Raw genomic sequence first — 26,313 nt, forward strand, 5'->3', positions numbered from 1 at the left:
GACTTCCCTCTTGGCTTTAATCTGACTTCAGACCTGCCCATCCTAAAAGGTGCTTTTTTGTTGTTTGAACCAGACAGCTGTGGTGACATCACTTTTCTGTGGTCATTTGCTGTCATTGTTACAGAGTACGAATAGACTGAATGACTGCCACACAATGTTGTCTTGTCCCAAAAACTGTGATGCTGATGCAAAGAAAAGATATGGAAGTGGATTTCTTTGCACAGTCCGAGCATAGACTTCCACCACTGCAATTACCTCTGAGGTCTTTATTTGTGATCACTCAATCCATACCACGCTTGCTTTTATTAGTTTGTTATTTGTTTCAATTACTAAATCTCACTGAATATTTTAGTGCTCAGCCAGATTATCTTTGTTTATTCGCTCTTGTGTTGATTTAATACCATTACAAGTTCAAATATATTACAGGTTTTAGTTAGGTACAAGTCAGATACTCACACTGGTAGTTCTTTACTAGAAGAGCAGTAGCAGTTTATTATAATGCTTGTGGCTTACATTGCAATTTCCCACCATTTACCATGTAATTGTTTTGATGGTGTATTTTAGGCATTTTATTAGTTAATGATTACTTTTAGAGTTTTTAAAATAAATTAGATTCCACTTATGTATTTGTGTAACGTATCTTCACATGTTGTAGAGAGAAGGAAAAATTGCCCTTTTTTTACATTGCATTTAAACAGTATTATTGGCTTTTTTTGTATTTTAGAGAGTCATATCCGCCTCCTTAGAAATTGTAATGCACATTACTCTCAGGTGTAGGTGTAGTGTGCTATTCTGTATTAACATATAACTAACATTACAATATAGTCCTGTGAGTCTAATAATGACAAACCCAGACCTTTAATGTAAAAAAAAATAGACAAGGATTTTTTTCTCTTTAATTTTAGATTATTAATCATACACTGAAAATTTGGACAACTTGTTGAAATATAAAAATTTAAATCACTAAAAAACTAAATGCTAAAAGTAAATTTAGCAAGGGAAAACAAAACAAAATATTTAAAAAAAATCAGGCGTATAACTAAGCAACTTCATTGGTCATTTAATCAACATTTTTCATGTATTTATTTAGTCCTTTAGGCCAAGGCTAGCTCCCCCTGTAAACGTGACAATTGTAGACGTAACTTGTAAAACAATGTTTAACTGAATAATAATTAATTAACTATTTGGGATGTTATACTTTAAAAAATCAATAATAGTATTTTCTAATGCCAATGCAAGACAGATTAGGGTACTCTCTAACACAGCACACACACACCATGATAATATGTGATCAAAATGAAATATTCGGACTCCTAACAATACTTATCAGAGCTTTATATTATATGTATAAAGCACTGATTATGAGACACATAATATATATTATATATTATGTGTCTCATTTCATTTAAAACACCTTACTCACAAATCCACTTAAAGTACAACTAATTTCTCCTTTGCTTTAAGTTTGCTAGTTGTTGCGCCCTTGTTCTGTCGTACCTAAATTAAAATATCATCAGAAAGTATTGTTAAAATTACACTATATTCACTCCAGTTAAGAAGAATTTAAGAGGTAATAATTTGTAAGTTTGGCAATACACAGTGTTAAAATAAAAAGCATCTGCGTTGGTTTTGCTCATGAAAATAAAATTACTGCTTCTGTTTTTTAGGCTCTTGTGTAATAATTTAGTACACGGAAATAATCATAATCTTATTTTTGAATATGATCATTTGCACATTGATTTAGTTTTGGTTTTAGTTTTCAGAAGTCCATTTTGGACACCCACACACAGCCAAAGCTGCCAAATACAAATATGGTGTGATCAGTAGCCACAGTATTTGGGCACTGAGCGTTTTAAGCATTGTACTGAACCAACAGATGAACCAACCAAAGTTAATTTGTGGTTCATCTGCGAATGCATTTTCATTTCTCAACAGCGAGGTCCGGCGTGGCGTGCCATGGTCCTTTAATTGATTGTTGACAGCGTAAATGAGAACAAATTCATTCCAGAGGATCCTTGAAGTGTGAGAATTTATCAAACTAAAGACACTCTTCCACATTCACTGAAACACGTTCACCACAATACCAAAAACATTTGTGACTCCTCTTTCCGGTTCAGTTATGAGTTACTCAGATTTGTTGGTCACAGCTGAAATATTTCTGGTTTGGACAAGTGAAGATATTCAGATTCAGATCAGTCAGATCCCAAATCTCTGGCCTTAATGCTGCAAAAAGATAACTCACTGCTGAGAAGCTGACTGTTTGTCGCAACTGAAAGACAGACATAGTTGAACACACACTTGATTAAGGCTGAAGCATCCTGCTTAATGACCCTGAGTGATGTATTAGGATGTTCCAAAATCATGCTGTTGTCACTGAAGGCTGCAGAAATGTGACCAGACGGTAAAGAACTTTGTAAATGGGGCAACAGTTAATCTTAAGGTCTTCATCCACTGGTGTGCAGGCTGTTCCTGAAAGATTCTTGGTAAAATCAAAACAGTGGTCACCATTTAGAGATGACAGTGTGTGAAAATGACTGTCATTCATGACCACAGTCATGAGTGTTACCCACCCCAAAAGGGTACTAATGGTCAATCGATACCTCAAAGCATGTGAGCTTGTGGAGAATAAACAAGCTCCACATGCAAGGACTTTTCTTGGAAAGTAAAGACCTTCTTGTGAAACAACTGAGTCTCCGTGCAGCTATTTTGTACACTTAAAAATTTCAATTATGTTTAAACCTTACTTAAGTTCAAGAGATTTCTTTCAATTCATTTTTTTTTAAATCTCATGCCATTTGTTATATACTTGTTTTAGCAATATCACAGTATTTTGAAATCTTATCAAGTAACTGTTTTAGGGGCAATGAAAGTGTCAAAACTATAAAGGAAAACAGACATCCTAATAAATCAAATCGAGACTGCAATTGTCAAACAAAAGGTTAAATGTTGAGAGAAGTAATAATAACAAGGTTCAGTGCTGTTCCCCTCTAAGTGTCAAAAAGTATTTTGGGAAAGCTAAAGGAAACTCAGCTTTTCTGTTTCCATTCTTGTAGTGTCAAAACAGCACAGGCGATACAGAAAGACAAATCTGTGGTGTCTGGATTAATGTGTCTGGTGAGTGTAGCTGCATATGTGCAGTGGTGTGAATTACGAGCCCCCTGAAAGACTATTATTTCGCTAAACACCCACCTCTCTTAATAAAATAATCCTACAGGAATTTTTCTCCAGCTGTGGGCCTCCCAAATTGTCACAACCTTTCATCCATCTAGCATCAGCAATATCCCGGAGGCAAAGGGCTGAATCCCTCTGTGCAACCTCTGGAAGCTTTCTAAGCTACAGTGGTGTGTCCAATAAACACAAATCATAGAGTGTTTTTGATTATGGTTAGCTATATTGGTCCTGGGTGTTTTTACTGATTTGATGTGACCAGATGTGTTTAGGTGTTAACTTTGACCTGGTAAAATATTATGTTTTCCCTTTGTCCCACAAAAAAAAACTTAAAGCAAAACTGAAGTTAGTTATGTGATATGTTTTCATTGTATCTCCAAGAAAGTTAAACCAAAGCCTTCAGTGTTTGAAAGCAGTTATAAATCTAACAACTTTTGGGAGATTGATGTAATAATACAAAATGGACAATAATCATCCATCCACCCCGGGTCGCGGGGGCAGCAGCCTAAGCAAAGAGGCCCAGATCTCCCTCTCCCCAGCCACCTTCTCCAGCTTATCCGGGGGAATACCAAGGTGTTCCCAGGCCAACCGAGAGATATAATCTCTCCAGCGTGTCCTGGGTCTGCCCCGGGGCCTCCTCCCGGTGGGGCATGCCCGGAACACCGACTCCAGGAGGCGCCCAGGGGGCATCCTTGTCAGATGCCCGAACCACCTCAGCTGGCTCCTTTCGATGTGGAGCAGCAGCGGCTCTACTCTGAGCCCCTCCCGGATGGCCGAACTTCTCACCCTATCTCTAAGGGAGAGGCCAGCCACCCTTCGGAGGAAGCTCATTTCTGCTGCTTGTATCCGCAATCTCGTTCTTTCGGTCACTACCCACAGCTCGTGGCCATAGGTGAGGGTAGGGACGTAGATCGACCGGTAAATTGAGAGCTTCGCTTTTACACTCAGCTCCCTCTTCACCACGACGGACCGGTGCATCACTGCAGCCGCCGCACCAATCCATCAATCTCCGGCTCCCTTCTCCCATCACTCGCGAACAAGACCCGAGATACTTGAACTCCTCCACTTGGGGCAGGAACTCATCCCCGACCCGGAGTGGGCACTCCACCCTTTTCCGGCTGAGAACCATGGCCTCAGATTTGGAGGTGCTGATCCTCATTCCCGCTGCTTCACACTCGGCTGCGAACCGTTCCAGTGCAAGCTGGAGGCCATCACCCAATAATCAATTAAAGGAAAGTTCCTCCTTATAAATTAGTAAGCACATCATTAAGAGATGGTGTGTCATAACCATGTGCAACCTGTCCCACTCACAATATCACAATTTAGAGATGTGAAATTTTATTTATAAGTTAACTAACCCCTCATTTTACTGTTAAATGTATCACATTAAATATTGTGATTTATCATTGTATATGTGTAATTGGGATACATTCTAAAATAATTTAATATATTTCTTTGATTATTAAATATACTCCTATAGCTATATAGAGACAATGGCAATTACATTCTGATGAAATCGGCACAAATAACATATATATCTTATATATTACAGTATAAGAAGATATCTTCATATACAGTCACTGGCCATTTTATTAGTTACACCCTACTTAGACACCAGGGTGCTGGAAACATTCCTCATAGACTCTGGTCTGAGTTGACATGATAGCATCACTCAGTAGCTGTAGATGTATCAGCTGCACATCCATGATGCCCAACAAGTCTCAGTAGGTCGCGGCATTTAAATGATGATCAGTGGGTAATAAGGGGCCCAAAGTAAATATCACCAAAACCATTACACCACCAGAGCCATGCGTTAATGTTGTTTATGAGAAATTCTGACTCGACCACCTGAACGCTGCAGCAGAAATGAGGACTCATCAGGTCAGCAAATGTTTGTCCAGTCTTCTGTTGTCTAATTTTGGTGGGTGTGTGCCAAATATAGCCTCAGCTGGATTTGCATCAACAACCATGCTGCATTCCAAGTCACTTAAATCAGCTTTTTTCCTCATTCTGATGCTCAGTTTGAACTTCTGGAGGGCGTCTCGAACATACATACCTAAATGCTGCCATGTGATTGGCTGATAGTTGATTTGTGTTAACAAGAGTTTGAACAGGTGTATCTAATGAAGTGGTTAGTGAGTGTATGTGCTAGTGGATGATGATCAAATTATACTACTGCATAAGGTTATGCAATATTTCAACATATTGTCTCAAGAGTGAAAAAGGGCTGCACTTTTCATATACATACCAGGTAGTTTTGGCAGCTTTTATTACCTTCAATTTCAAAATTTTCTGATAGCTACTTTGTAAAAGGATGTCAGTAACAACCATGTATAACCAATTAGCCAGAACTTAGCCAAATGTCCTGCGTTTGGTTAGACTTTTGAAAGATTTATGAAGCCCATGCCCTTGTGTTGCACGCTTGCTGCTTGCCCTTGCAATACACATTGTTTGACAGCCCGGACCTGGATATTTAATGTTTCCTGAGGTAGTGAGAAAGTCAAAGCCAGGGAACTTGTTGCTTCCAGCAAGCCACTGGTTTCAAACAATGTGTCACTAACAAAAAGGCCTAATAAAAAAAAATTAAGCGCTGAGATGAAAGATGAAAAGAATTGTTGATACTGGCTTTGCTAATAAGATCCAGGTTCAAGCCGGAAAACTATGACAGCAATGAATCTGTGAGTCGATGTGTTTATCTCTGTGTCTCTGTACGTGTGTGGATTCAGTACGTGCCGTAATAGATGCCAGGTGTACGGCCACTCTCACGTAGCAGAGGAATACGCTGCAAAACGTGATAAACATTGACCGGTGACTCTGCAGTAATACAAGCTTGGTTAAAAATATATGCAGCTTCTGTGACTGCATGAGATGACACCACAACATAATGAATGATGTGAAGCATAGTCATGTGGGGCAAGCATATTTACATAGCAGATGTTAGACTTCATGGAGGTCTGCTACTTGAAAAGACCGTTGATTTACACTGACTGTCTCAAAAACATTAAAACAGGTCTACAGAGCACTGAATCAAACCAAATGAAATAGTTATGGTTGAGCTGGCAGTGAGCTCTGCATAGTCCAGTCAAAGAAAGTTCTCATTTTTAGAAAACATGTCATGGACACACTTTAGTCATTTGTGATATTTGGTCAAATTTCAGTTGGCCCTAATTGTGGCGAAGAACCACATTTGTCATGGTGGTTTTGACAACACTCGAATACTCGAGGGGTATTGGGAATTTCTGAGAGGCATGCTGACCCATTGCCTCTCCGGGGAGTTGTTAGATGCAGATGTGATGCATATTGGGCATGTTTTGTTTCTCAGTCACCGTGCACATGCTGTGGCTGGAATTCTGCCTCGAGAAAGTGAACAAAGTGTCTGTGGTCAGGCTCAAAGAGAAGATCCATTCCCCAGGAAACATCAGAGGAAGATGATGTCCCTTTCCTTGAATGTAAATGACACTCAAAACATTTCCCAGAATTTTGTTTTTGTAATATAAGACCTCTGGGCCATGTGAAACTGAAACACTTCACCTTCATTACATATTGATGACTGCGCTAAATTAACCCCGTCAGAAAAAATGTGTATGGACTCTGAGTGTAGACGAAATTCGAAGCTACTTTGAGACCATTATAATCTATGTTGCATTACTTTTAGCAGATGAGTGGAAGTGGGGTTTTTTTTTTAAATAAGATTAAGCATAAAATATTTTCAGGAAAGCTGAACAAAGACGAAGCAGATTACAGGCCTGATATCTAAAACCAGGCCAGTAATTACCAGAGGAGATGATGTGTTTGTGCCGTGGTGGTAGTGCTACAGAGAGGTCAATAACAACATGGGGGACTTGATTTTCCTTTCTTTTTTTCTTTTTGAAGAAACATTTGTAATGTGTTTGGTTCAGAAGACTCACGCACAGCTCCCCTGCAAAAGTATTTTTTTAGTCACTCAGAGTAGCAACTAAACTATATTCAGATTACGCAATCACTTAAATAGTGTTCATACCTTTATCTTCTCTTCTACTATAATGAGTGTAGCATAGTAACACTTATAGGAAAATGCTGCTGTCAGGCCTCATCTTATCAGAGAGCACTTCGCACTCATACTGTTGGCTTACTTGTATTTCCAATGTATTGAAAAGTAGAATGGGAGGCAGACCCTTCAGCTTTCTCCCATTCTACCAGCTCCCAGTTTGGATTCAGGAGACAGGCAGCCTCCACTTTTAAGATTAGGCTTAAAACGTTCCCTTTTGATAAAGCATATAGTTAAGGCTGGATCAAGTGTGATACATCGATGTGTATTTAATCAAAAAGTTATTATCAATCTCTGGCTGTCTTCCACAGAGTGTCATTTTTCTTGTTTCCTTCCCCTAAAAGGGAGTTTTTCCTTCCCACTGTCTCCAAGTGCTTGCTCATATGGGGTTGTGCGATTAATGGGATTTTCTTTCTATTACTGTAGGGTCTTTATCTCACAATGTAAACCAATTTGAGACAGCTTTTGTGATTTGTCGCAATATAAATAAAATTGATCTGAACAAAAGTAAAGAAGCAATGTTTACAGCTGTTTTTGCTGAGATTTAAAGCAATGAAAGTGGGCCGCAAAGTTGCATTTAAAAATGTTCAGTCTTCATAGAAAATCCTGAAGTAAATTAAATTACTTCATGGGGATTTTCTTTTTTCCTCATGCAAGTGAACAGACATATTTCATCATCAGAATTCATCATTAACTTGTCAAATGTGGTCATAGAAGAAAAAGAAACCTCAACCTTTTGTTAAAGTCTCCACCCATTTTTTTTTTTTACTTCATCAAAGAGCCAACATTTGCATGCTGCTGTTTTCCCCCAATGCTTTGTTGATTATTGTTGTGAAATTTGTTTGATTATAAGGATCTTCTTATGACAGCTGGGATAGATACATAGATAAATTCGTTATTGATCCCACAAGGGAATGTGTTCATATATTAAAAGTATAACAAAGATTGTATCTGTGTTCTGAGGATATTTTTAACGTAAAGCACATTTACACAACAGAAGTTGACCCCAAGTGCTTTAGAGACAGGCACATTTACATTCCAGGTCTCCAAAAAGTCGAGTTTCAAAATACATGAAAGGCTGAAAGGTGGGTTTCATTGTGGAAGGTAAAAATCAAAGTGATTCACTGGTCACTAAAATGTGTTCAGAATTTGCAAATTGATCTAATAAAACATGACACACTATTGTCCCCTATAAGTTAACGTACCCAGCCAATGGCTGAACCTCACAAACAAATAAAAAATCAGCTGTGCAGCCACCAAAATGTGAAAATCAGTGCTTCCAAACACAATTTCAGAAACCAACTCCTGAAGTCATTGTGTCCATCTTGTATAAAGTGTGTACAGGGAGGCTCAAAATCTTTTTCAGACCTCAGACCATAAAACAATTTTCCTTTTAACTGATTACACTGTATTTTATTACACTTTTTAAAGTTTAGTGAGAATGACTCATTAAACATATCTGCACATTTCATGTTTAGTGTAAGTCATTACGCTGGAATAAAATATTTTAATAAAATTAATCGTTTAACCTTTTTAACAAGCTCTTTAAAGTGTTTATGAGCTTAATAATGTGAAGCTACGAGAAGCATCTGTGAAACAACCAACCCAGCTACAAGATGGTCCTACAATCACCTTTAAATCTCATAAAATAACAATTTATGTCGGTTTTACTTAATCCATACAAAAGTAGAGTAAATATGCAGAAAAATAAAATAGCATTGTGATTCTAAGAAAGCTTCTATACAGGATGAAGTCACTGTACGCCACAGTAACCTTCTTAATGTCCTCACTATCTGCCAGGCAACTTTATAATGTCATCAGATCTCAATGAATTAGTCCACCCTCATTTCCTCTAAATACAATATCACAAGGTTTCACCTGTGTTTCTGAAATTATATCTGACTGAGCATGGCCGTGGCAAAAACACCAAACTCAGCTTCTGAGGGGAAAAAAAGTCACAAAATCTGTTATTTGTTTATACAGTGTGTGATGTTACCGTGCATATGTATCTATGGTACATGTACACCAGGTGATAGAGTGAACACCTACCGGAGGTCCTCATCCTAAGGCTAATGCAGGGTAATATTATAATTCTGAGGTTCAGCCTGTGATGCCGCAAAAGATTAAACTGAGCCTCAGGCACAAAACTGCAACCACAGAGAGTAGGATAAATGCTCTCTTTCTGTGGAAGCGTAAACCAAATTACAGGTTAACATATTAATGTAAGCTCAATAAATTTTATTTGGGATGTGATGCATTACAGCAGCATGTTTGTTTTTTAGTAACCATGGAGAATACTGGGGAAAATAGGAACAGATTTCTTTGGAGGGATTTTGGTTCAAGTCCAAAAAAGAACAGTTGAACACTTTTTTATTATTATTAAATTGAATTGATTTTTGTACAGCTGTATAGCTTTTTTATGGTGGTGAATTCTTTTATTTATTATTTCTTAAATGTATTTATTTTTGTATGTGTGTTGGTGATACTGGAAATGGACCCAAATTTGCTGTACCAATCATCTCAAATGCTGTTTTCAAGTCTTTATCTCTTTAATTTACTTTGTCAACAAAATTAGATCCTATTGGCATTGATTTTTTTTGGAAAACTTCTGAAAAATCCAATTTATGCTATACTGGCTGGGGAACAAAATGCAGCATTAATTGGCTAGAATCTAGAAATTTCTCTTTGGACTTGGTAGAGAGCAAATCAGAGCCAAAATGAGCAGTGGGTTTATATTCATCAGTTTGGAGTTGTTCTGAACTTGTTGGTTGAATAAGCAAACAATCTCTGTCTGTGATGTCTGAGTGCTCATTTTACCTAAACATCTTCTGAAACTTATGAAACATCTTCCTACTTCCTAGTTTAATATCTGTTCCAGTGTGATGGTATCATCTGTAATTCTGACTCTGATTAGTTTCCAAAACAAATATTTTATAACTAAAATACAGAAACAAAAAACAAGTTGAGTCAATTTGGGTGGTGGTAGAATTGAAGAATATGATCTCGTGATGTAGTTTCACTGATTTTCAGGATATTAAAAATCAAAATTTTAAACAAAGGTCGACTCAGAGCTCGGTGTTTCAATGACAACAAGGCTTTCTTTTACTCGTGTGGTAACAGGCGAAGGCAAACTGATCTGTGTGAGCAATGTGAAAATCTGGCCATGGAAATGTCAGGAGTATTTATCTTGAACTGCAGTGTTTGCTTGCAGAAGACAGTGAGCAACCCATCTCGAGGTGCATCATTACACGCTGGCATCTGAACACACCACATCATAAAATAATGACCTCCCTCAGGATACACATCTGATACTGTTGGTGGGTGCATAGTTCCCTCTCTGTGTTCTGAGGATGTTTTCCAATAAGAAATCAACTCAAAAGTTGCACAATACACTGCACGTTTGGGACCTCATTCCTAAATCAGCTTTGTTTTGGGTCACAGTAAGCTCTTTAGAGGTGCTGGCAAAGACATACTCTGCCAGCACTCACCATGCTTTTGACATGTCAAGAACCAGTAAACTTTAGTAGCTACTCAAACAGTACAAAAAGTGGCTACATAGCCGTGACTGCATATTAAACATTTTATCTCACCTGAAACTTCATCCTATTCTTTTTATTCTCAATATATTACTGTATGGAGTGAGATCGCAATATAGGCTTTTCAAAAACACCAAAAAAAAAAAAAAAAAAAAGATAAATAAACCTACATATTCATTGTATTAGACAAAGTAATCAAATACAGGCACTATTAGCATCACTATTTGATGAACACATTCCAGCGACTCCAAAGTGACACAGTGTGACGGTTGCCAGGAGAACGGTACTTGTCTGACCACATTGTGCCAAGTGTAAAGTTTAGTGGACGGGTGGATTATGGTGTGTGGGGTTGTTTTTCAGGAGCTGAGCTTCCCATGAAAGGATCTCTTGATGCTTTGGCATAACAATACATTCTTATACAGAAGCTTTTAGGACATTCTCATTAATATGGCGTCGGCTCACCCTTTCCAGCTATAACAGCTTCCATTCTTCTGGGAAAACCTTCTGCAAAATTTTGGACGGTCTCTGGGACTTTTCATCTAGTCATCAAGAAAACCATTTTTTAAGGTCAGACAGTGATATTGATGAAAGGGTCTGGCTCACAATCTCCTTTGCGGTTCATTTCAAAGGTGTTCAGTGTGGGTCAGATCGGTGCTGAAGTTCTTCTATGCTAGACTCATCCAACCGTCACTTTACGGATCTTGCTTTGTGTACTGGGGCAAAGTCCTGCTGGAACAGAAAAGGGCCTTCCCCATCCTGTTACTGTGACGTTAGATGCATAGAACAGTCCAAAGTGTCTTGGTAAGCTAAAGCATTGAGATTTACCTTCACTGAAAGGTGCCAAGGTCAACCCCAGAAGAACAACCCAACAGCATCATAACTTCCTTACCAAACTTTACGGATGGAGCAGTACAGTTAGGCAGGTAATGTTCCTCTGGCATTCAAGCCCAGACTCTTCCATCAGACTGCCAGAGAGAAAGGAATAATTCATCATTTCACAGAACTCATTTCCACCACTCTAACGTCCAGCTGGGGTTTTCTAAACCAAGCCATGAAAAGCTTGGGCTTGGTTATGTAAGGCTAGCATGCGGCTCCTTGGCCATGGAAACCCAGGCCATGAGGCTCCTGGTAACCAGATGCTATGCTGATGTTTATCCTGGAGAATTGTTGTGGTTACTAAATGCTAATAATACCACATACAGCTGATTGTGGAATATCTAGCAGGGGAGAAATTTCATTGTTTTATTTCCTTGTGTTACAGTGCCACGCTCAAATTCAGTAAGCTCTTTTGAGTGACGCATTCTTTAAATGTTTGTAAAGACAGACTGCATGCTGAGGTGCTTGATTTCATATGCATGTGGTAATGGCAGTGAAAGCACCTGAATTTATAGATTAAGAGATGTGGCCCAGTAGTTTTCTCCATTTACTGTAAACGGTGGTTGTGATTTCAAGAAGACAGGATTTAGCAGGTTTCTGTCTTTTATCAGTTTGTGTCACAAAATAAGTTTGCACTGAAAAATGCAATGATGCTAAACAAATTATTGCCATATCTAACAACTTCATCTTCAAAATCACTTAATTACTTTTACACAGATTTTGTATTTGACTTATACCAACATCTTTATGTTAATCTTGCTGTATTTGCAGCATTAAAGTATCCTTTTAATTCTTATCTTTGCAATGTAATGTATTTGGAAGTTTTGTGCTGATTGTAAACTTTTGTCCTGATCCTGATGTTTAGTATAACCGCTTCTTCCGTTAGCTGGTGCCAGTACTTATTTTTCCTGTTTGTTGTTGTTGTTCTGCTCCTTCTGCTGTGATGCTTCTCTGTTTGGGTTTAAAAAAAAATACGACATTCAGTTTCAGTGCCAGCTGCAAACTTCTTCAGTCTGGACAAAAGTTTACAGTATATGCACAGATTGTTTCAATTCCCTATTAAAACAAAGATATTCAAATGATCAAAAAAAAAAGTATTCAGTTTTTACAGGTTCGTCTTTTTGGTGGCACATACTGACATGTTTTTGATGATCAGTAAATTAAAAGTTTCGTGAAACCTCTTCTTTCCTTAAACAGCATGGCCAATCACCACTGGAAGGGTTAGAGCTCACATAATTAAAGGTTTTATGGTTATAAATGGAGAATTTCCGGAATTTCTGTCATCATATTTTTGGATAACCACAGTGAGGTTCTACTGTGGCCAGATGTTTAATTCACAGAGGTTCAAGATCTTCCAGGAAGTTACAGTGGCGTTTCACAGGAATCCTAATTACCAAATATTATCACGGTATGCACGCAGCGTTTGGAATTCAAACATGTTTGTTTCCTGTCAAAGGGAGGCTACGATGGACTTTTTGGCCTCAGCCTTGTGGCAAGTGGGGGGTTAATTCTACCCCCACCCCCCAGATAAAAATGAGTCACAGCTTGTTTTTAGTTTTGATTACTGCGATTTTCCAGAGTTTATCATGAACCATTTCCTGTAGTCAGGTATTGCTCATTTATTTGTGACTTGACCTTTGGAATAAAAGCTAAAGGAAGGTGAAAGGGAAGATATCTTTTTAGTTTCGGAACACCGATTCATTACCGCATCTGTACTTAAGTGATGGACTGCTAAGTGGCTGCATGCTGGTAGCTATGCAGCAAAGCCTGTTGTGGATGACAAGCATGAAGGCTGTACTTAATCAGGTCCATTTACTCTCTCCCACATACACTCGGCCCGTGTCAGTGCTTTTGTACACACTCTGGATTCTCCTGATCCAGCATTGTTTCCAGTGGGAAGGATAAGGCCTAGAGTAATTACTGCAATTTATGATCAAAGCTAGAACAACGTCCAAGAGAAACACAATGGTGGCATCGGGTAGTGGTGCGTGTGGTTATATGGAGCAACTTGAGATTTCCTGAATGAGCGGTGGCAAGGAGAGGGTGAACCCACATCACTGCACTTAAGAGCAAAAGCGTGTGGAAGTCAATCACTGGTACTTGTTATGTCTTTATGAGTCAACCTCATGAACTCAAAATGAACTGAGGCGCATGATGTGTGATTCCGAGAATAATAATAAGGGTCAGCAGCAGATGGGCCACACTGCAGAAACCTGCTAATTTGTAGCGTACGAGAATGGTAATTAGGAGTAGAATTTGTTTTCCTAACATCAAGAACTACAAATCTCATATCTCGTCATCACATAGTTTTTCCATTACTAGCTTGCAGTGTTTTACTTTTGGTGCTGTCTCACAGAATGGCCTAGAAATCACTGAGGAGTATTTTGTGAGGACTTTTAAAGGGAATTTTCTGCATTTAATAGGAAGCCAGAAATAAAGACATTGTGGTATAGTGATATGGGGGCACCTAGATGAACCCCCGAGAGTTAAAAAGTAAGTTGATGTGTCATTTTAGATACTGTTACAAGAATGTATAAGACGAAATAGAAGAAACTGTGTTAGCTTTGGCATTTTTTACAGATTCGGCTAAAGAAGTAGAAGGAATTTGTGCTTTTATGACACACTACAAGTAACAAAGGGTCTAAAGATACTAGCTTCAGTAGCTCTTTCCCATATCTTCATTGTATGGCTCCTCCCTGAACCGGGTTCTGCTGGAAGTTTCTTCCTGTTAAAAGGGAGTTTTTCCTTTCCACTGTTGCCACTGTTTAATAATAGCGGGCCATCTGATTATTGGGGTTTTCTTTCTATCATTGTAAGGTCTTTACCTTTCTTGTCGTTGTACATGTACACACATTGTACACGAACAAAACTGTGGATGCTCCACACAAACTCTGTGGGTACAATATAAAATTAGTAAAACAGCAGGAATAAATAACAATCATGAGAAATATATACAAGCATGAACGCTCTAGACAAACAGAAGGCATATGTACAAACAAGAGGAAGACACACATTAGAAGAACAGGTTGCAAAGTGCTTGGAAGTAGTGCAACGGAGGTGTCATTGGCGTACTTGACAGTCACATTGGTTGGATGGATTGGATTGGTGTACAGTCATGCAGGCATGCAGCAGGGGGGCTGTGGGGATCTGGTGCTGAGTGAGATTGGGGGGCTTTATATTGTAAAGGTTGCTTTACAAATAAAACTATTGTTGTGATTTGGTGCTATATAAATAAAATTGAACTGAACTGAATTGAAGTGAATTAAACTATAAAACGCAGATATGGAAAACACAGAACAATTTAATCCGTCAATATTCTTCAAATGTTAACACATACTGAAAATGTATACACCCAGCATTCACCATGTTATTTTGTTGGCTTTCAGGTCAATATACTGGATATTATAAGACTTATGAGTCCTGTATCTTCTGTTTTTTCATACATTAACCTCTTCCAACATGTGCAATCCCAAACCGAGTGATTCTCTGCCGCAATCAATCCCAGCGCTCTGCAGAGCAGGCTCTTTATTGCCAACACCGCAGCGCTTCCATCTTATTGTACTTATTGCAGCATGTCAGTGGGAAAATGGTCTGTATACAGAAAAACCAGCCGACTGTCAAAAACTGTCCAGGTTCAATAAACCATTTACTTCCAAATAGGAATTGGCATGAATAAGTAAACAAAACGAACTCATGCTGAAGCAAGTGACAGGTTTAGTCATTTTAAAACATATCCAAAAAACAACTTAAAAACAGAGCGTTTCCCACTACCGATTCCAATCACGTCTGAGCCAATGTTTGTTAAAAATTTAAACACTTAACACTGAAAGACAGAAACCAGAGTAGTTGAGGTGACAGTCTGACATAGACAAGAGACAAACCTTAGAACTACATCACAGGCCACAAAATGAAATATCTGGATACAGAAATATAGAAATGGGATTCTTCAGTGTTAAGTGGTTTGGTTTTCCAAACAGCAGAATAACCATGTGTTCTAATGTGAACCAAGTCAAGTCCCATCCAGTTTTGCAAGAAAAGGTTTAATTAATTTAGTTAAATAGAATTATTTGTGGCTACTTTTATGTGTTTCAGATGTTGCAATAATAAAAATACTTTGGTCCTTACCAGATCTTAAAGTTGGGTAAGTACAACAGCAACACATGACATATTACAGCACGTAGTTATTTATTTACCAGAAACTGAGAAAAAATGCAGAAGAAGTGTGTGAAAAACTAAATAGACTCTTACTTCCTCCATAGTCTATAATCAAATGCAGTCAGTTGGTCATCAGCAAGTGTGAGCTCTTGTAAAAAGCAGAGGTTTTGGCAGTTTGCTGGTCTCGTGCATACAGGGATGCCTGTATGCTCGATGCAAAGGAGGAAAGACATCAGTGATGATCTTAGAGAAACAATCTGGGAAGTGTTATAAGACTATTTCCAAATAAATTCGAAGTCCATCACTCTGTGAGAAAGAATATTCACACCATGTGGAAAAAATTCAGAACCAATCTTCCCAGGAGTGAACATCCCAGCAAATTCACCCCAAGGTCAGACTGTGCAATGCTCAGAGAAACTGCAAAAACCCAAGAGCTGCATCTCAGACTCTACAGACTTCAGTTTGCATGCTAAATGTTAAAGTTCATGACAGATCAATGACAAAACGACTGAGCAAGTATGGCTTGTTTGGAAGGGTTCTTCCCTCTATAAAGAACATGACAGCACAGTTTGCAAACCTGTATCTGAACAAGACACTACACAGGCAAGACCATAGTGGAGATTTTTGGTTTCTGGTGAAACCATAACATAGCATATCAGCACATAACAGCCTCGTGCCAGCTGTCAAGCACGGTGGTGGAGGGGTGATAATCTGGGCCTGTTTTGCAGCCACTTGTAACTGAGCTCCAATAAACAGCTCTGTATATAAATTATTCTAGACTAAAATGTTAGGCCATCTGTCCAACAGCTAAAGTTTGGTTGAAACTGGGTCATGCAACAGGACAATGACCCCAGGCACAGGAGCTAATCTAACATAAACTAGCTAAACGAAAAATAATCAAGCTGCTAAAATGTCCCAGTTAAAGTCCAGACCTCAACCTGACTGAAATGGTGTGACATTAAGTCAGATGTGCATAAACAAATACCCACAAACCTCAATGAACTGAAGAAAAGCAGTACAGAGTGGGCCAAAATTCCTCGACAACCATGTGAGAGACTGATAAATTCTTACAGCACATTTCATTATTTGTTAAACAAATAATAAAATGGTGAAAATTGTTATGTGTTGTTTTACACCTGGTTAGATCTCTATTACTTTAGAAGCTGTTAAACGTCAGGTGACTTTTATTTATTTAATACCTCAGAAATGATAGAGTGTACTATGTGTATTCACAGTGTTGGGGAGTAAATGGAATACATGTACTGGTGTCGTGCCAAACTAGGTATCCCCGACAGAATTTGTTTCCCCTGTGTCGGGAGCATGAACTGGCCTTTCAAAATCATGGACAAATGGTATCCCACATTTGTGATTTTTAGTTCATACACACTTCTTATAATGACTGACTACTCCAGAAATTTTCGAGATGTTAGCTCTTCATACAGTAAAGTTACAGTGGGATACAATTAATATCAAGCTGATCCTGCCACACTTTGTTCCCCCTGTCCAAAGACTTATTGCTCCTAAAATTTTGGAGGTTTTGTACAGTTCTGTACAGCTACAGAAGGATACAAATAATGATCAAAATGTCATTGGTTTATTTAAATAATCCCGTCCGATGTTGTGCCAAGGTGCCAACGCAGGGGAAACAAATTCTGTGGGGGACACATAATTTGGCACGACACCGGAACCCGATGTATTAGCCAGAGGTCCCTTTACTACGGTTCGGAGCCGCGGACCTGCTTTATATACAGGCGGAACAGTTTTCTATACGAGATCGCTGCTCAAAGCAGCCTTACCTAATGTCCACCCTACTGTTACTCGCTTTATATTAAGATTTAAAAATGTAGTTGGTATTGGTATGGCGAGTAACCTTGAGTAATAGTAATAAATCACACAGCAATAGTACAGTCATGTAGCTGTAAAAAGCATGACAGTATATTAAGCAATCCAAAGTATTCAGACTACATTACTCTCATTGTGTAATGTAACGGAATATGTTACGAAATAAATTTTGGGGCATGTATTCTGTAATCTGTAGTGGAATACATTTTAAAAGTAACCTTCCCAACACTGTGTATTCATTATGGCATCCTTGAACAGTGGGGCCCATGGTACGTTCCCACCATACAGATTAAACAGGTCAGTAATCCCAAGTGGAGGAGGAAGGAGACCACCACTATAGTAATCCCCATTAATAGTTATATAACCTGCCGTGCAGTCTACGTTATTGCACATATAGCATAAAAAGACTAAGTGAACTGGACATAAACAATGATTTAAAGAATCTTTACCTTGATTTTCCTGATTAGACTCAATCAACTGTGGCTTTACTGTTCCTGTTCATTGATCAAATTTTAATCTACCCTACCGTATTCATACAGTGGCTTAATTTAATAAACAAAACCTTTCTAGGAGCATCATAGTCCAGAAACATATTGCTCCTAAATACGAGAACAATGCAGGATGCTAACCACATGTGAGAACTTCCTAAAAACCCACTTCGTAAAACAATATGTGAGACAGCTCACTCCACTGTCATCATCACCATCCAGATGGTCATAAAAAAAAAAAAAGTGATTTCTGCCGATGATGACCGACAGCACACAGTCAGAGCCATCACTAAGGAACACGACTCTTCTTGAGTTTTATAGTGCTGTATTGCTGTGTGACACTTTTCAAAGTAAAGCTTGTTTTTGTCAAAGCTGCCTTTGAATGAAACTCGAACCAGATGTATGTAAACTGGAGATGAATGCAGCTTGATTCTATATAAAAAACAGAACCTTTTGGTGGTATAGGATGACATGGCAATGATATTACTGCATGTATGTATGCACAGGAGAAAGACTACACTGGTACAGTCTCTTAAGGCAGAACCAAGAATTTATATGGTGTCAGTGTTCAGTTTTTAGGCAGTTGTTGACGTATATCGAAAGTCTTAAAGACACAAAAAGTGATGAGAGTTTGTTTGTTGTGTTTTAACTGTGTAGGAAAAAGAGATTTGGAGGCTGACACTAACAGAAACTGAATGAATTAGTTTTCTTTAGTCATTTTTATTAGTTCCATCTGAAATACACTCACTTTATTAGATACACTTGTTCAGCTGCTTGTTAACGCAAATATCTCACCAGCCAGTCATGTGGCAGGAACTGGTTAATCTCAATCAGAAGAAGGTAATAAAAGGTGAAAGTGACTTTGAATGTGGTATGGTTGTTGGTGCCAGATGGACTGGTCGGAGGATTTCAGAACCTGTTGATCTATACTGCCATTTTCCCACAGTAACCATGTGGAGTGTTTCCAGAGAATGGTCTGAAAAAGAGAAAACATCCAGTGAGCGGCAGTTCTCCGCGAGACAATACCTTGCTATTGCCAGAGGTTAGAAGAGAATGCACAGACTGCTTCAAGCTGTTGCATCCAAGGTATGCAGAAGAGCATCTCTGAATGCACTACACATCAGACCTTGAAGCAGAACACCACACAAGGTATCACCCAGGAACATGGAGCTGATGCTACAATTCACACAAACCAAAAGATGACAATAGAAATATGTTTACTGGTCTGAAGAGATATTTTCCTGGGACACTTTGGGCCCCCTAGTACCAATTGAGCATCAACGCTATAGCCTGAGTGTTACTGCTGAGTGTGTCCAATCCTTCATCATTACAATGAACCCATCTTCTAATGGATGCTTCTACCAGGATAACACACCATGTCACAAAGCTCAAATCATCTCAAACTGCTTTCTTGAACATCATAAAGACTTCACTGTACTCTAATGGCCTCCACAGTCACCAGATCTTAATGCAGCAGAGCACCTTTGGGATGTGGTGAAACTGGAGATTCACATCATGAGAGAAACTATCAGGACATTTGCACTTACTGGTACTGATTCCCTCCAAAACAGTAGAAACAATTCAGTTGTCATCTTTGTCCCAGATCTTAGTTCTAAGCAATACATCAAACATGCAGCTAAGTCTGAATTTTAATCACTGGGAGAATATTGCCAGAGTACAACAGTTTCTCTCTTGAGCCAATGCAGAGACATTGTTACACATTTTTATTTCCTTAGGATTGATTCGACGCCAGCTACCCCAATAGTCAGCTGCATGGGTTCTGACCAAGGCCATAAAGAGAGCACATGTAATACCAGCTTTAGAGTCTCTGCACTGGTTTCCTGTCGGAATAGATTTTAAGATTCTTATACCGGTTTTTAAGGCTCTTAATGGTTTTAATCCTGACTATTTATCGGAACTGCTTTTTAATTATGAGCTTATTAGAACCCCCAGGTCCCAAAAGGCAGAACTAAAACTTACGGTGAGACAACTATCCATGATTATGGCCCACGTCTGTGCACCTAAGGACAGCAGACTAAAGCCAAACCAAAGACCCACATCTTTGAAACAGCTTTTATTTTAAATGATTTCCCCCTTTTACTTCTGCTCACACCTTTTATCTTGGTTTGTTTTTTTATCCTTTATTCTGCTTTTATTGTGCTTTTTTGTTTTTTTAAAACACTGTTTAATTTATACATTGTGCTTCCATATTTCATGTATTTGTTTAACATTTTTCATTGGTGCTTTTTGGTCATTGATAGTGCTTCCTCATTTGAGTTTTTAATGTTTTGTATGTGTTGTTCTCAGTTTTTTCAGGAGTAATTTAAGAACATTTAGTGTTGTGAACCTTTATACATGTAAAATAGTTTTGGCATATTAAAAACTGCTGAAATGATACAACCATACATGATCACTACACTGCAAACATATTTCATATTTACACAGCAGTGAAAATGCTTACCTCGATTCAAAAGAATATATTAAAGTATGCTTTAGCACATTAAACATAAGTGTACATATTGCAAAATCTACACCTCCTTTGAAGATGACACTAAATGTGTGGTTTAAAAAAAAAAAAAAAAGTTGTACAATAGTCCTTCAAGTCATACGAACAGCAAGTCACTCTGGCAGTTTGCCATGTAGTAACACACCTTCAAAAGGGTGAAAAATTTCAAAGCAAGATCTGATTATGGTGCAAGCAAGGTGAAAATGGACCCAGAAGTAAAATACACTGAGCATGCTACAACTGAGATAACATCAAGAGGTTATAGATACACACAGTAACAGACACCTGCATCACCCAGAGAGCACTGATCCTCTCCAGACAGTTAAAAGGACAACAGAAATCATAAGGCAATCTCCTTAAGAGAGGGGGGAAAAAAATCATTTGATCATTTTCCGTGTGAAAAAATAGCTCTGCTTTTGAAGTTGCCCCAAAGTCCTAGCTTGATTACCATTTGAGATTAAACAAGATCTGGTGAAAGGTGGAAAAATTTGCTGCTGACAGGTCTCTTCATTACATCTTGGAGCTGGGTTAGATGAAATATCCAGGGTCTCTCTGACAGATCTACTCTTCCCGGGTCTGGACTTAACCCTGCAGGTTCCACTTTCACTGCATCTGGGAGCCAGCTGCAGATCATTGTATACAGCGTGGAAGTGTGTTTAAGTTTGATTGGGGTCACTAGAAGGTCTGTCTTATTCAATATACAGCTCAATATACATAATGACCAACTGGGGGGTGAACTGACGTTCCAGCAGACAATGCTCACTAAGGCGGAGAAATGTAAATCTCCAGAGTTCATTGTTCATTCAGATGACCGAGTCGATTGAAAGCAAGTGAACGCATTTAGCTGCCAAAATATAAACAGCCACCGTGAGATAACAGTTAATTTCTAGAATAAACCAAATTCCTAGCTGTCAATTAAAAAAAAAAAAAAAAAGAAGAAGAAATCTTTGAGAATATTTTATGTATATAAATCTCTTTGGTGTGCCTTAAGACGTGTTCCTTAATGTATCTAACAACTTAAGTTTAGAGAAAGAAAAAGGTACACAAATTGTTCTTTTGGCTAAAAATGATTTATTGGACAAGGAAAGATTACAAATCTGATCCCATGGTGAAGCACAATAAAATATTAGCAATACATGACATGGGAGAAAAAAAGTAAATAGATCTCAAAGCAGCAAAGCTACAAACACAACACACAAAAAAGCAAAATTAAAATGGAGTGATACGTTTTTCTACAAGTTTAAGAAAGACTGCACTATACGGTAAAAAACAAACAAACAAAAAAAACATAACCGCTGATCTGTTTTTCACAATTTTCTTGACATACTGGACCATTTCAATGTAAAAATACAACCAGTGATAGAAGAGGCAGGTGTCCAACTTCAATGTGAACATGTGAACTGACTTTGAGGACCAAGGCACTCAATTTTTACTTTAAACACTTGTGTACAGTAACATTTGAGCCACTACCACACCTGCGTGTATGCATACAGTAAAGAAGGAACAGCGTTAAGTCGACTCTAGTGAGTTGAGTAACATTTTAAATACTAGGACAAATTGTAACAACTTCTCCCGAATATTTGAGTACTGGTCAACAGTGACTCTTCATCATCATTTGGATGTTTAAAAACAACACTCTTAACCACTGATCAGAACTTACAGTTGTCATGTTAGTAAAGAATATCTTCTTAGTATACTGACCTGTGCTTCTACATTTCATAGTCAGAGGAGAGGTTTAGTTAAATAAAGCACATACAGCTAAAACACAGATAAGACTAAAACCATGACAGAAGCCAGAGTGAGTGAAGTTTGTGATAGAAATGAGTGAGTGGTCCCAAACCTCAGTAGAAACCACCACTGTGTTCCCATGTTTTTTGTCACGTTTTTCCTCCCCCCCAGCTGAGACCTGACCTTTAGGCCTTCTCCAGTGACTTGTAGTACTCTTTCAACACGGCCCAGGCTTTGGGCGCCATGAAGCCGTCGGGAGGGTTCTCTCCCTCGCGAGCCATTTTACGCATGCGTGTGCCTGAGATGAAATCGTAATCTTGATGGCTGTAATTAAAAACAAAAAGACAGAGAGTGTGAGAGAGACACACACAAAAAGCAGGGGAGCTTTGAATAACAGATCTACTTCAATCAGTGAAAAGATGCCGATCAACGGCACGCCCAACAGAGCCAGCTGCTCTTTTACAATCAGTTGGATCAAGGAGCAGGCCAGTTAACATTTCTGCAAACCAAAAATGAAGCTTTTATGACACTCTCTTGTGACACATCCCACCCTGTGAAATTTGACATGATGATTGTTTGCATATGAGAATATATTTATGAATGACATTTCATATGCTGACCATTTCTCACAGCATGACATTCCTGCAAAATCACTCTGTGGCAGGAGAGATAATGTCACACGATCCGGCAAGCACCAGCATGCCATAGCAGTGGTGGCTGGAAAAGGAGGCCAGTGCAGCTGACTGTCAACATGTTGCGCTGTGATTTATGCGCCTGTGTTGTGCTGCTATCTGCCTCACGATAGCTGTTGCTGCAAACCATGACGAAGTGAGAGAATCTGCATTTCTTTAATCCTGGGTTTAAACTGGAAAAAGGCAGCTATGTTGGGGAAGCTTTGCAGAAAATACCAACATATAATCGCAGCTGCTTGATAACAGCAGTAACTGAGAAACGCTGGCTTTTATTTGGAGTCATATTTGTGTCCGCCTGGCCCATTGTGTTCATCGGCTAGACGATCTGATATTTGCAGTTAAGCCAGTTACAGTGAAAACAGTGGTTTTCTACAGTGAAAAAGCTCCATATGAGAGCAGAGAGAATGAATAAAAACAGCTGAAACCAGGAGGAACTGGTGGGACCTCTCTTGACTAGTGTATGGACAAATGCCGTGCGTTCGCAGGGGAAACATTTTGTATTTTATAATCAGATTTGATAGACCCTGTATTTGTGATCATGCAACATTCTTCAATGATTTGATTTTAATTGAAGCATCTTCTGAGTGAACTCACAGACCTCAAATGCATTTCCCACTGTTGCAGGGCAAACTGTGCTTACTGAGGTTCTAGAGCTAGATGCTACATGAACAGTATTAACAGTGTTTCCCCTGAGACCGCCTTGAAGGGAAGCACTGCATAAAACCTGCAAAAAGCCTAAATAAACAGGTATGTCAGTAAGCTGGATATATAAGGAAGTCTGGGTGTTAACCTAACTTGCATGTTTTGGACTTTTAGAGGAAAATGGAGTATCCTGAGAGAACCCACACAGAAAGATCCCAGTCGGCTGGCGGACTTAATTCAGAAACCCTTTTGTTGGTTTGTTCTTCCCATTCAAGAGCAAAAGGTTTAGTTTTTTTTAAATCAACACTGTCAAGAAAACGTTTTATGGTTTATATTATGATTTTGTTATTAGTTTAAAAAAAAATTATTTCGTTTTGACTTATCTTTTTAATTCAGTCAAGTTTCCAGAGTGCATTTTACTGTTGCAGTTCAGTTTTTATTGTTTAGAAAAAGTTTGGTTTTAGTGTTGTTTTCATTAGTTTCAGCACTAGTTTTAGTTTTTTTTTTTAAATAGTTATTGTTGCAGGTTATATGTCAGAGGCAAGATGTACATAAAAACTAACCGTTTTACCTCAATAATTTTATTGGAGTCTTCCAAGTTCACAAAATCATTTTTAATCTTTTTCAGTAGTCAAGTTTTTCTTTTTCTTTTAGTTAGATAAAATGATTTTTTTTCTCTCCTAGTTTTAGTTTCAATTAACTACAATAACCATGATTTGTGGCACCTTAAAATGACAGTTATTAAACTTTTACGGTTTGCGGTTTAATGCAACCTTGACTGATTCTAATACAGATTTAAATTATTACAATTAAAGAAAAATAGTCTTTGGTCCTGGAATCCAGAGCCTGCTTAAGCATTCCCGTATTTCAGTCCAAAGACTGTTATGCATGTTAGGGTGACTCTAAATTGGCTGTAGGTATGAACACTGACAGACTGACAGCCAGTCCAGGGTGTAGCCCTTCTTTTGCCCGATCACAGTTGGGATAAGCTCGAGTCCCCTCAGGACCCTGAATTGGACGAGCGGTTAAGAAAATGGATGGATAATATAAAATAAGCATCACCACTTTTGGGTAACACACAATACAATCAAACTGTCAGACTCACTGTCTGCACGAAGGAAATGCTTTCTAATATTGAGACTGAATTCTCCTCTCCAAACGTTTTTTTTAAGTATCTTTCACACGTTCTGAGATCCTCTCCTTTATACTTTTATGATTGATGGTTTCTCGCTGCACATTTGAGGTCACATGAAAAGTTCTGAACAGCGCTGTGTGAAGCAGTCAGCCAAAGACAGTCTTCATCTTAGACCAGTGCTAAGTGTAGCCCAGTGGCAAACAGATGGAATTAGAGACTGTTTATTGTAATTATTATTAAAGGTGTTTTATTTTGTTCAGTTAAAAGCACTCATGATTGGAGAGAGACTCTAAAGAAAAAAATCCAAATTATTTTGTATGGAATTGCATTATTTGTGTTATTTATTTATTTATTTTGTTTCTCAAAGGTTATTTTTTGACCTGGATACAAATGCAGTCCAACCAATGGGATTGTTTGTCCCGCCTTGTTTTTCATGTTTGGTTGCGCTGCTAAGGCTGCTTAGACCACACGCGCCATAGCAGTACCTGTGGGGAAAACGTGGTAGCTGTTGAAACAGCGAAGCTGTTGGTGTCTGCTTGATTAGCCGCCAGATTTGGATAGCCGAAGCTAGTTTTATGAATACGAAGTGCTTTGCACTGGTGAGTAACGAAACTGTTATAGCCGCTGATCGGCATCCTGAAATGTTAATGTTGTTCGCTTCAAAAAACAAACGCTAATGGTGACGGTACTATGCAAGTAGCTAGCGAGTGTGCTAAACGCTCACTCCCGTTGTTAAGCGTTAGTTGAGAACTTATTAGCTGTTGTTAGGTTAAGGAAAAAACAGTATGTCTATCTGTTGTATTGAAATGTTTTATTGTGTTACTTTTATTCATCACTGTTGTTACTTGACCGTGAGCAGAGTATATTGAGTTTGCTGCTTTTAATGAGCAGTGTGAATTGCTTTAATGATTGGTGATAGCTACATTGCCATGTAATGAAAACGTTTAGAATTTGATTAGTTGTACAACATTAGAAATTGAAACACATTTTGTTCATGATTTATACTTTAAACAGAAGTGTTAGTTAAGTGTGAACCGTGTTCATTTGAAGTAATTCTGACCTCACTCTTAGGTCAGGTTTTTTGAGTTGGAGAAAGGAGCCGAGACTCCTCGGAGAACATTGGATTACAGACTTTGTGGAAATCCGCAGAAGAGGAATAATTTTCCATTGCAATGGATGGCGAGCCACAGCCCATTTGGAATTGAATCTTGAAGTCTGGTTGCCTGAACTGTGGTAGGACAAAACAGTGCAAACCATACATCGATCGTGGACTGAACTCACACCAATAACTCACCAGATCACCAAACAGGCCTGATCTGGATCCTATTGACACTTTAAAAGACCCGGGTCTAACATTCTTTTCTTTTTTATTTTGGGTATCTGTGCGCGCACACACAATTTTGGTTGTTATTGTAAAGGCAATACAGTGCACAAATTTCAAATACAGTTGAACTATTGCTTCATCATTTGCAGTTGTGTTTTCATTGTGGTTACCCATCCTCTGGGCTCCTGTTGTTC

At 38.5% G+C, this 26,313-nt stretch overlaps 1 protein-coding gene across 3 annotated transcripts in view; it reads right to left on the reverse strand.

Moving 5' to 3' along the window:
- Positions 1-18,820: 18,820 nt before the first annotated feature.
- Positions 18,821-26,313, reverse strand: part of papss1 (3'-phosphoadenosine 5'-phosphosulfate synthase 1) — a 36,514-nt gene continuing 29,021 nt past the window's right edge. For 2 of the 3 annotated variants that reach the window (XM_080880442.1, XM_080880443.1), the window contains one exon: positions 21,647-22,650. In XM_080880442.1, the coding sequence (XP_080736568.1) occupies positions 22,512-22,650 (139 nt within the window). In that variant the 3' untranslated portion in view covers positions 21,647-22,511. Of the gene's footprint in view, positions 19,069-21,646; positions 22,651-26,313 lie in introns of those variants that run through there. The other variant, XM_080880444.1, reaches the window with a different exon arrangement.

Source organism: Rhamphochromis sp. 'chilingali', assembly GCF_963969265.1.
Source record: "Rhamphochromis sp. 'chilingali' genome assembly, chromosome: 4".
Taxonomy (NCBI): Eukaryota; Metazoa; Chordata; class Actinopteri; order Cichliformes; family Cichlidae; genus Rhamphochromis; species Rhamphochromis sp. 'chilingali'.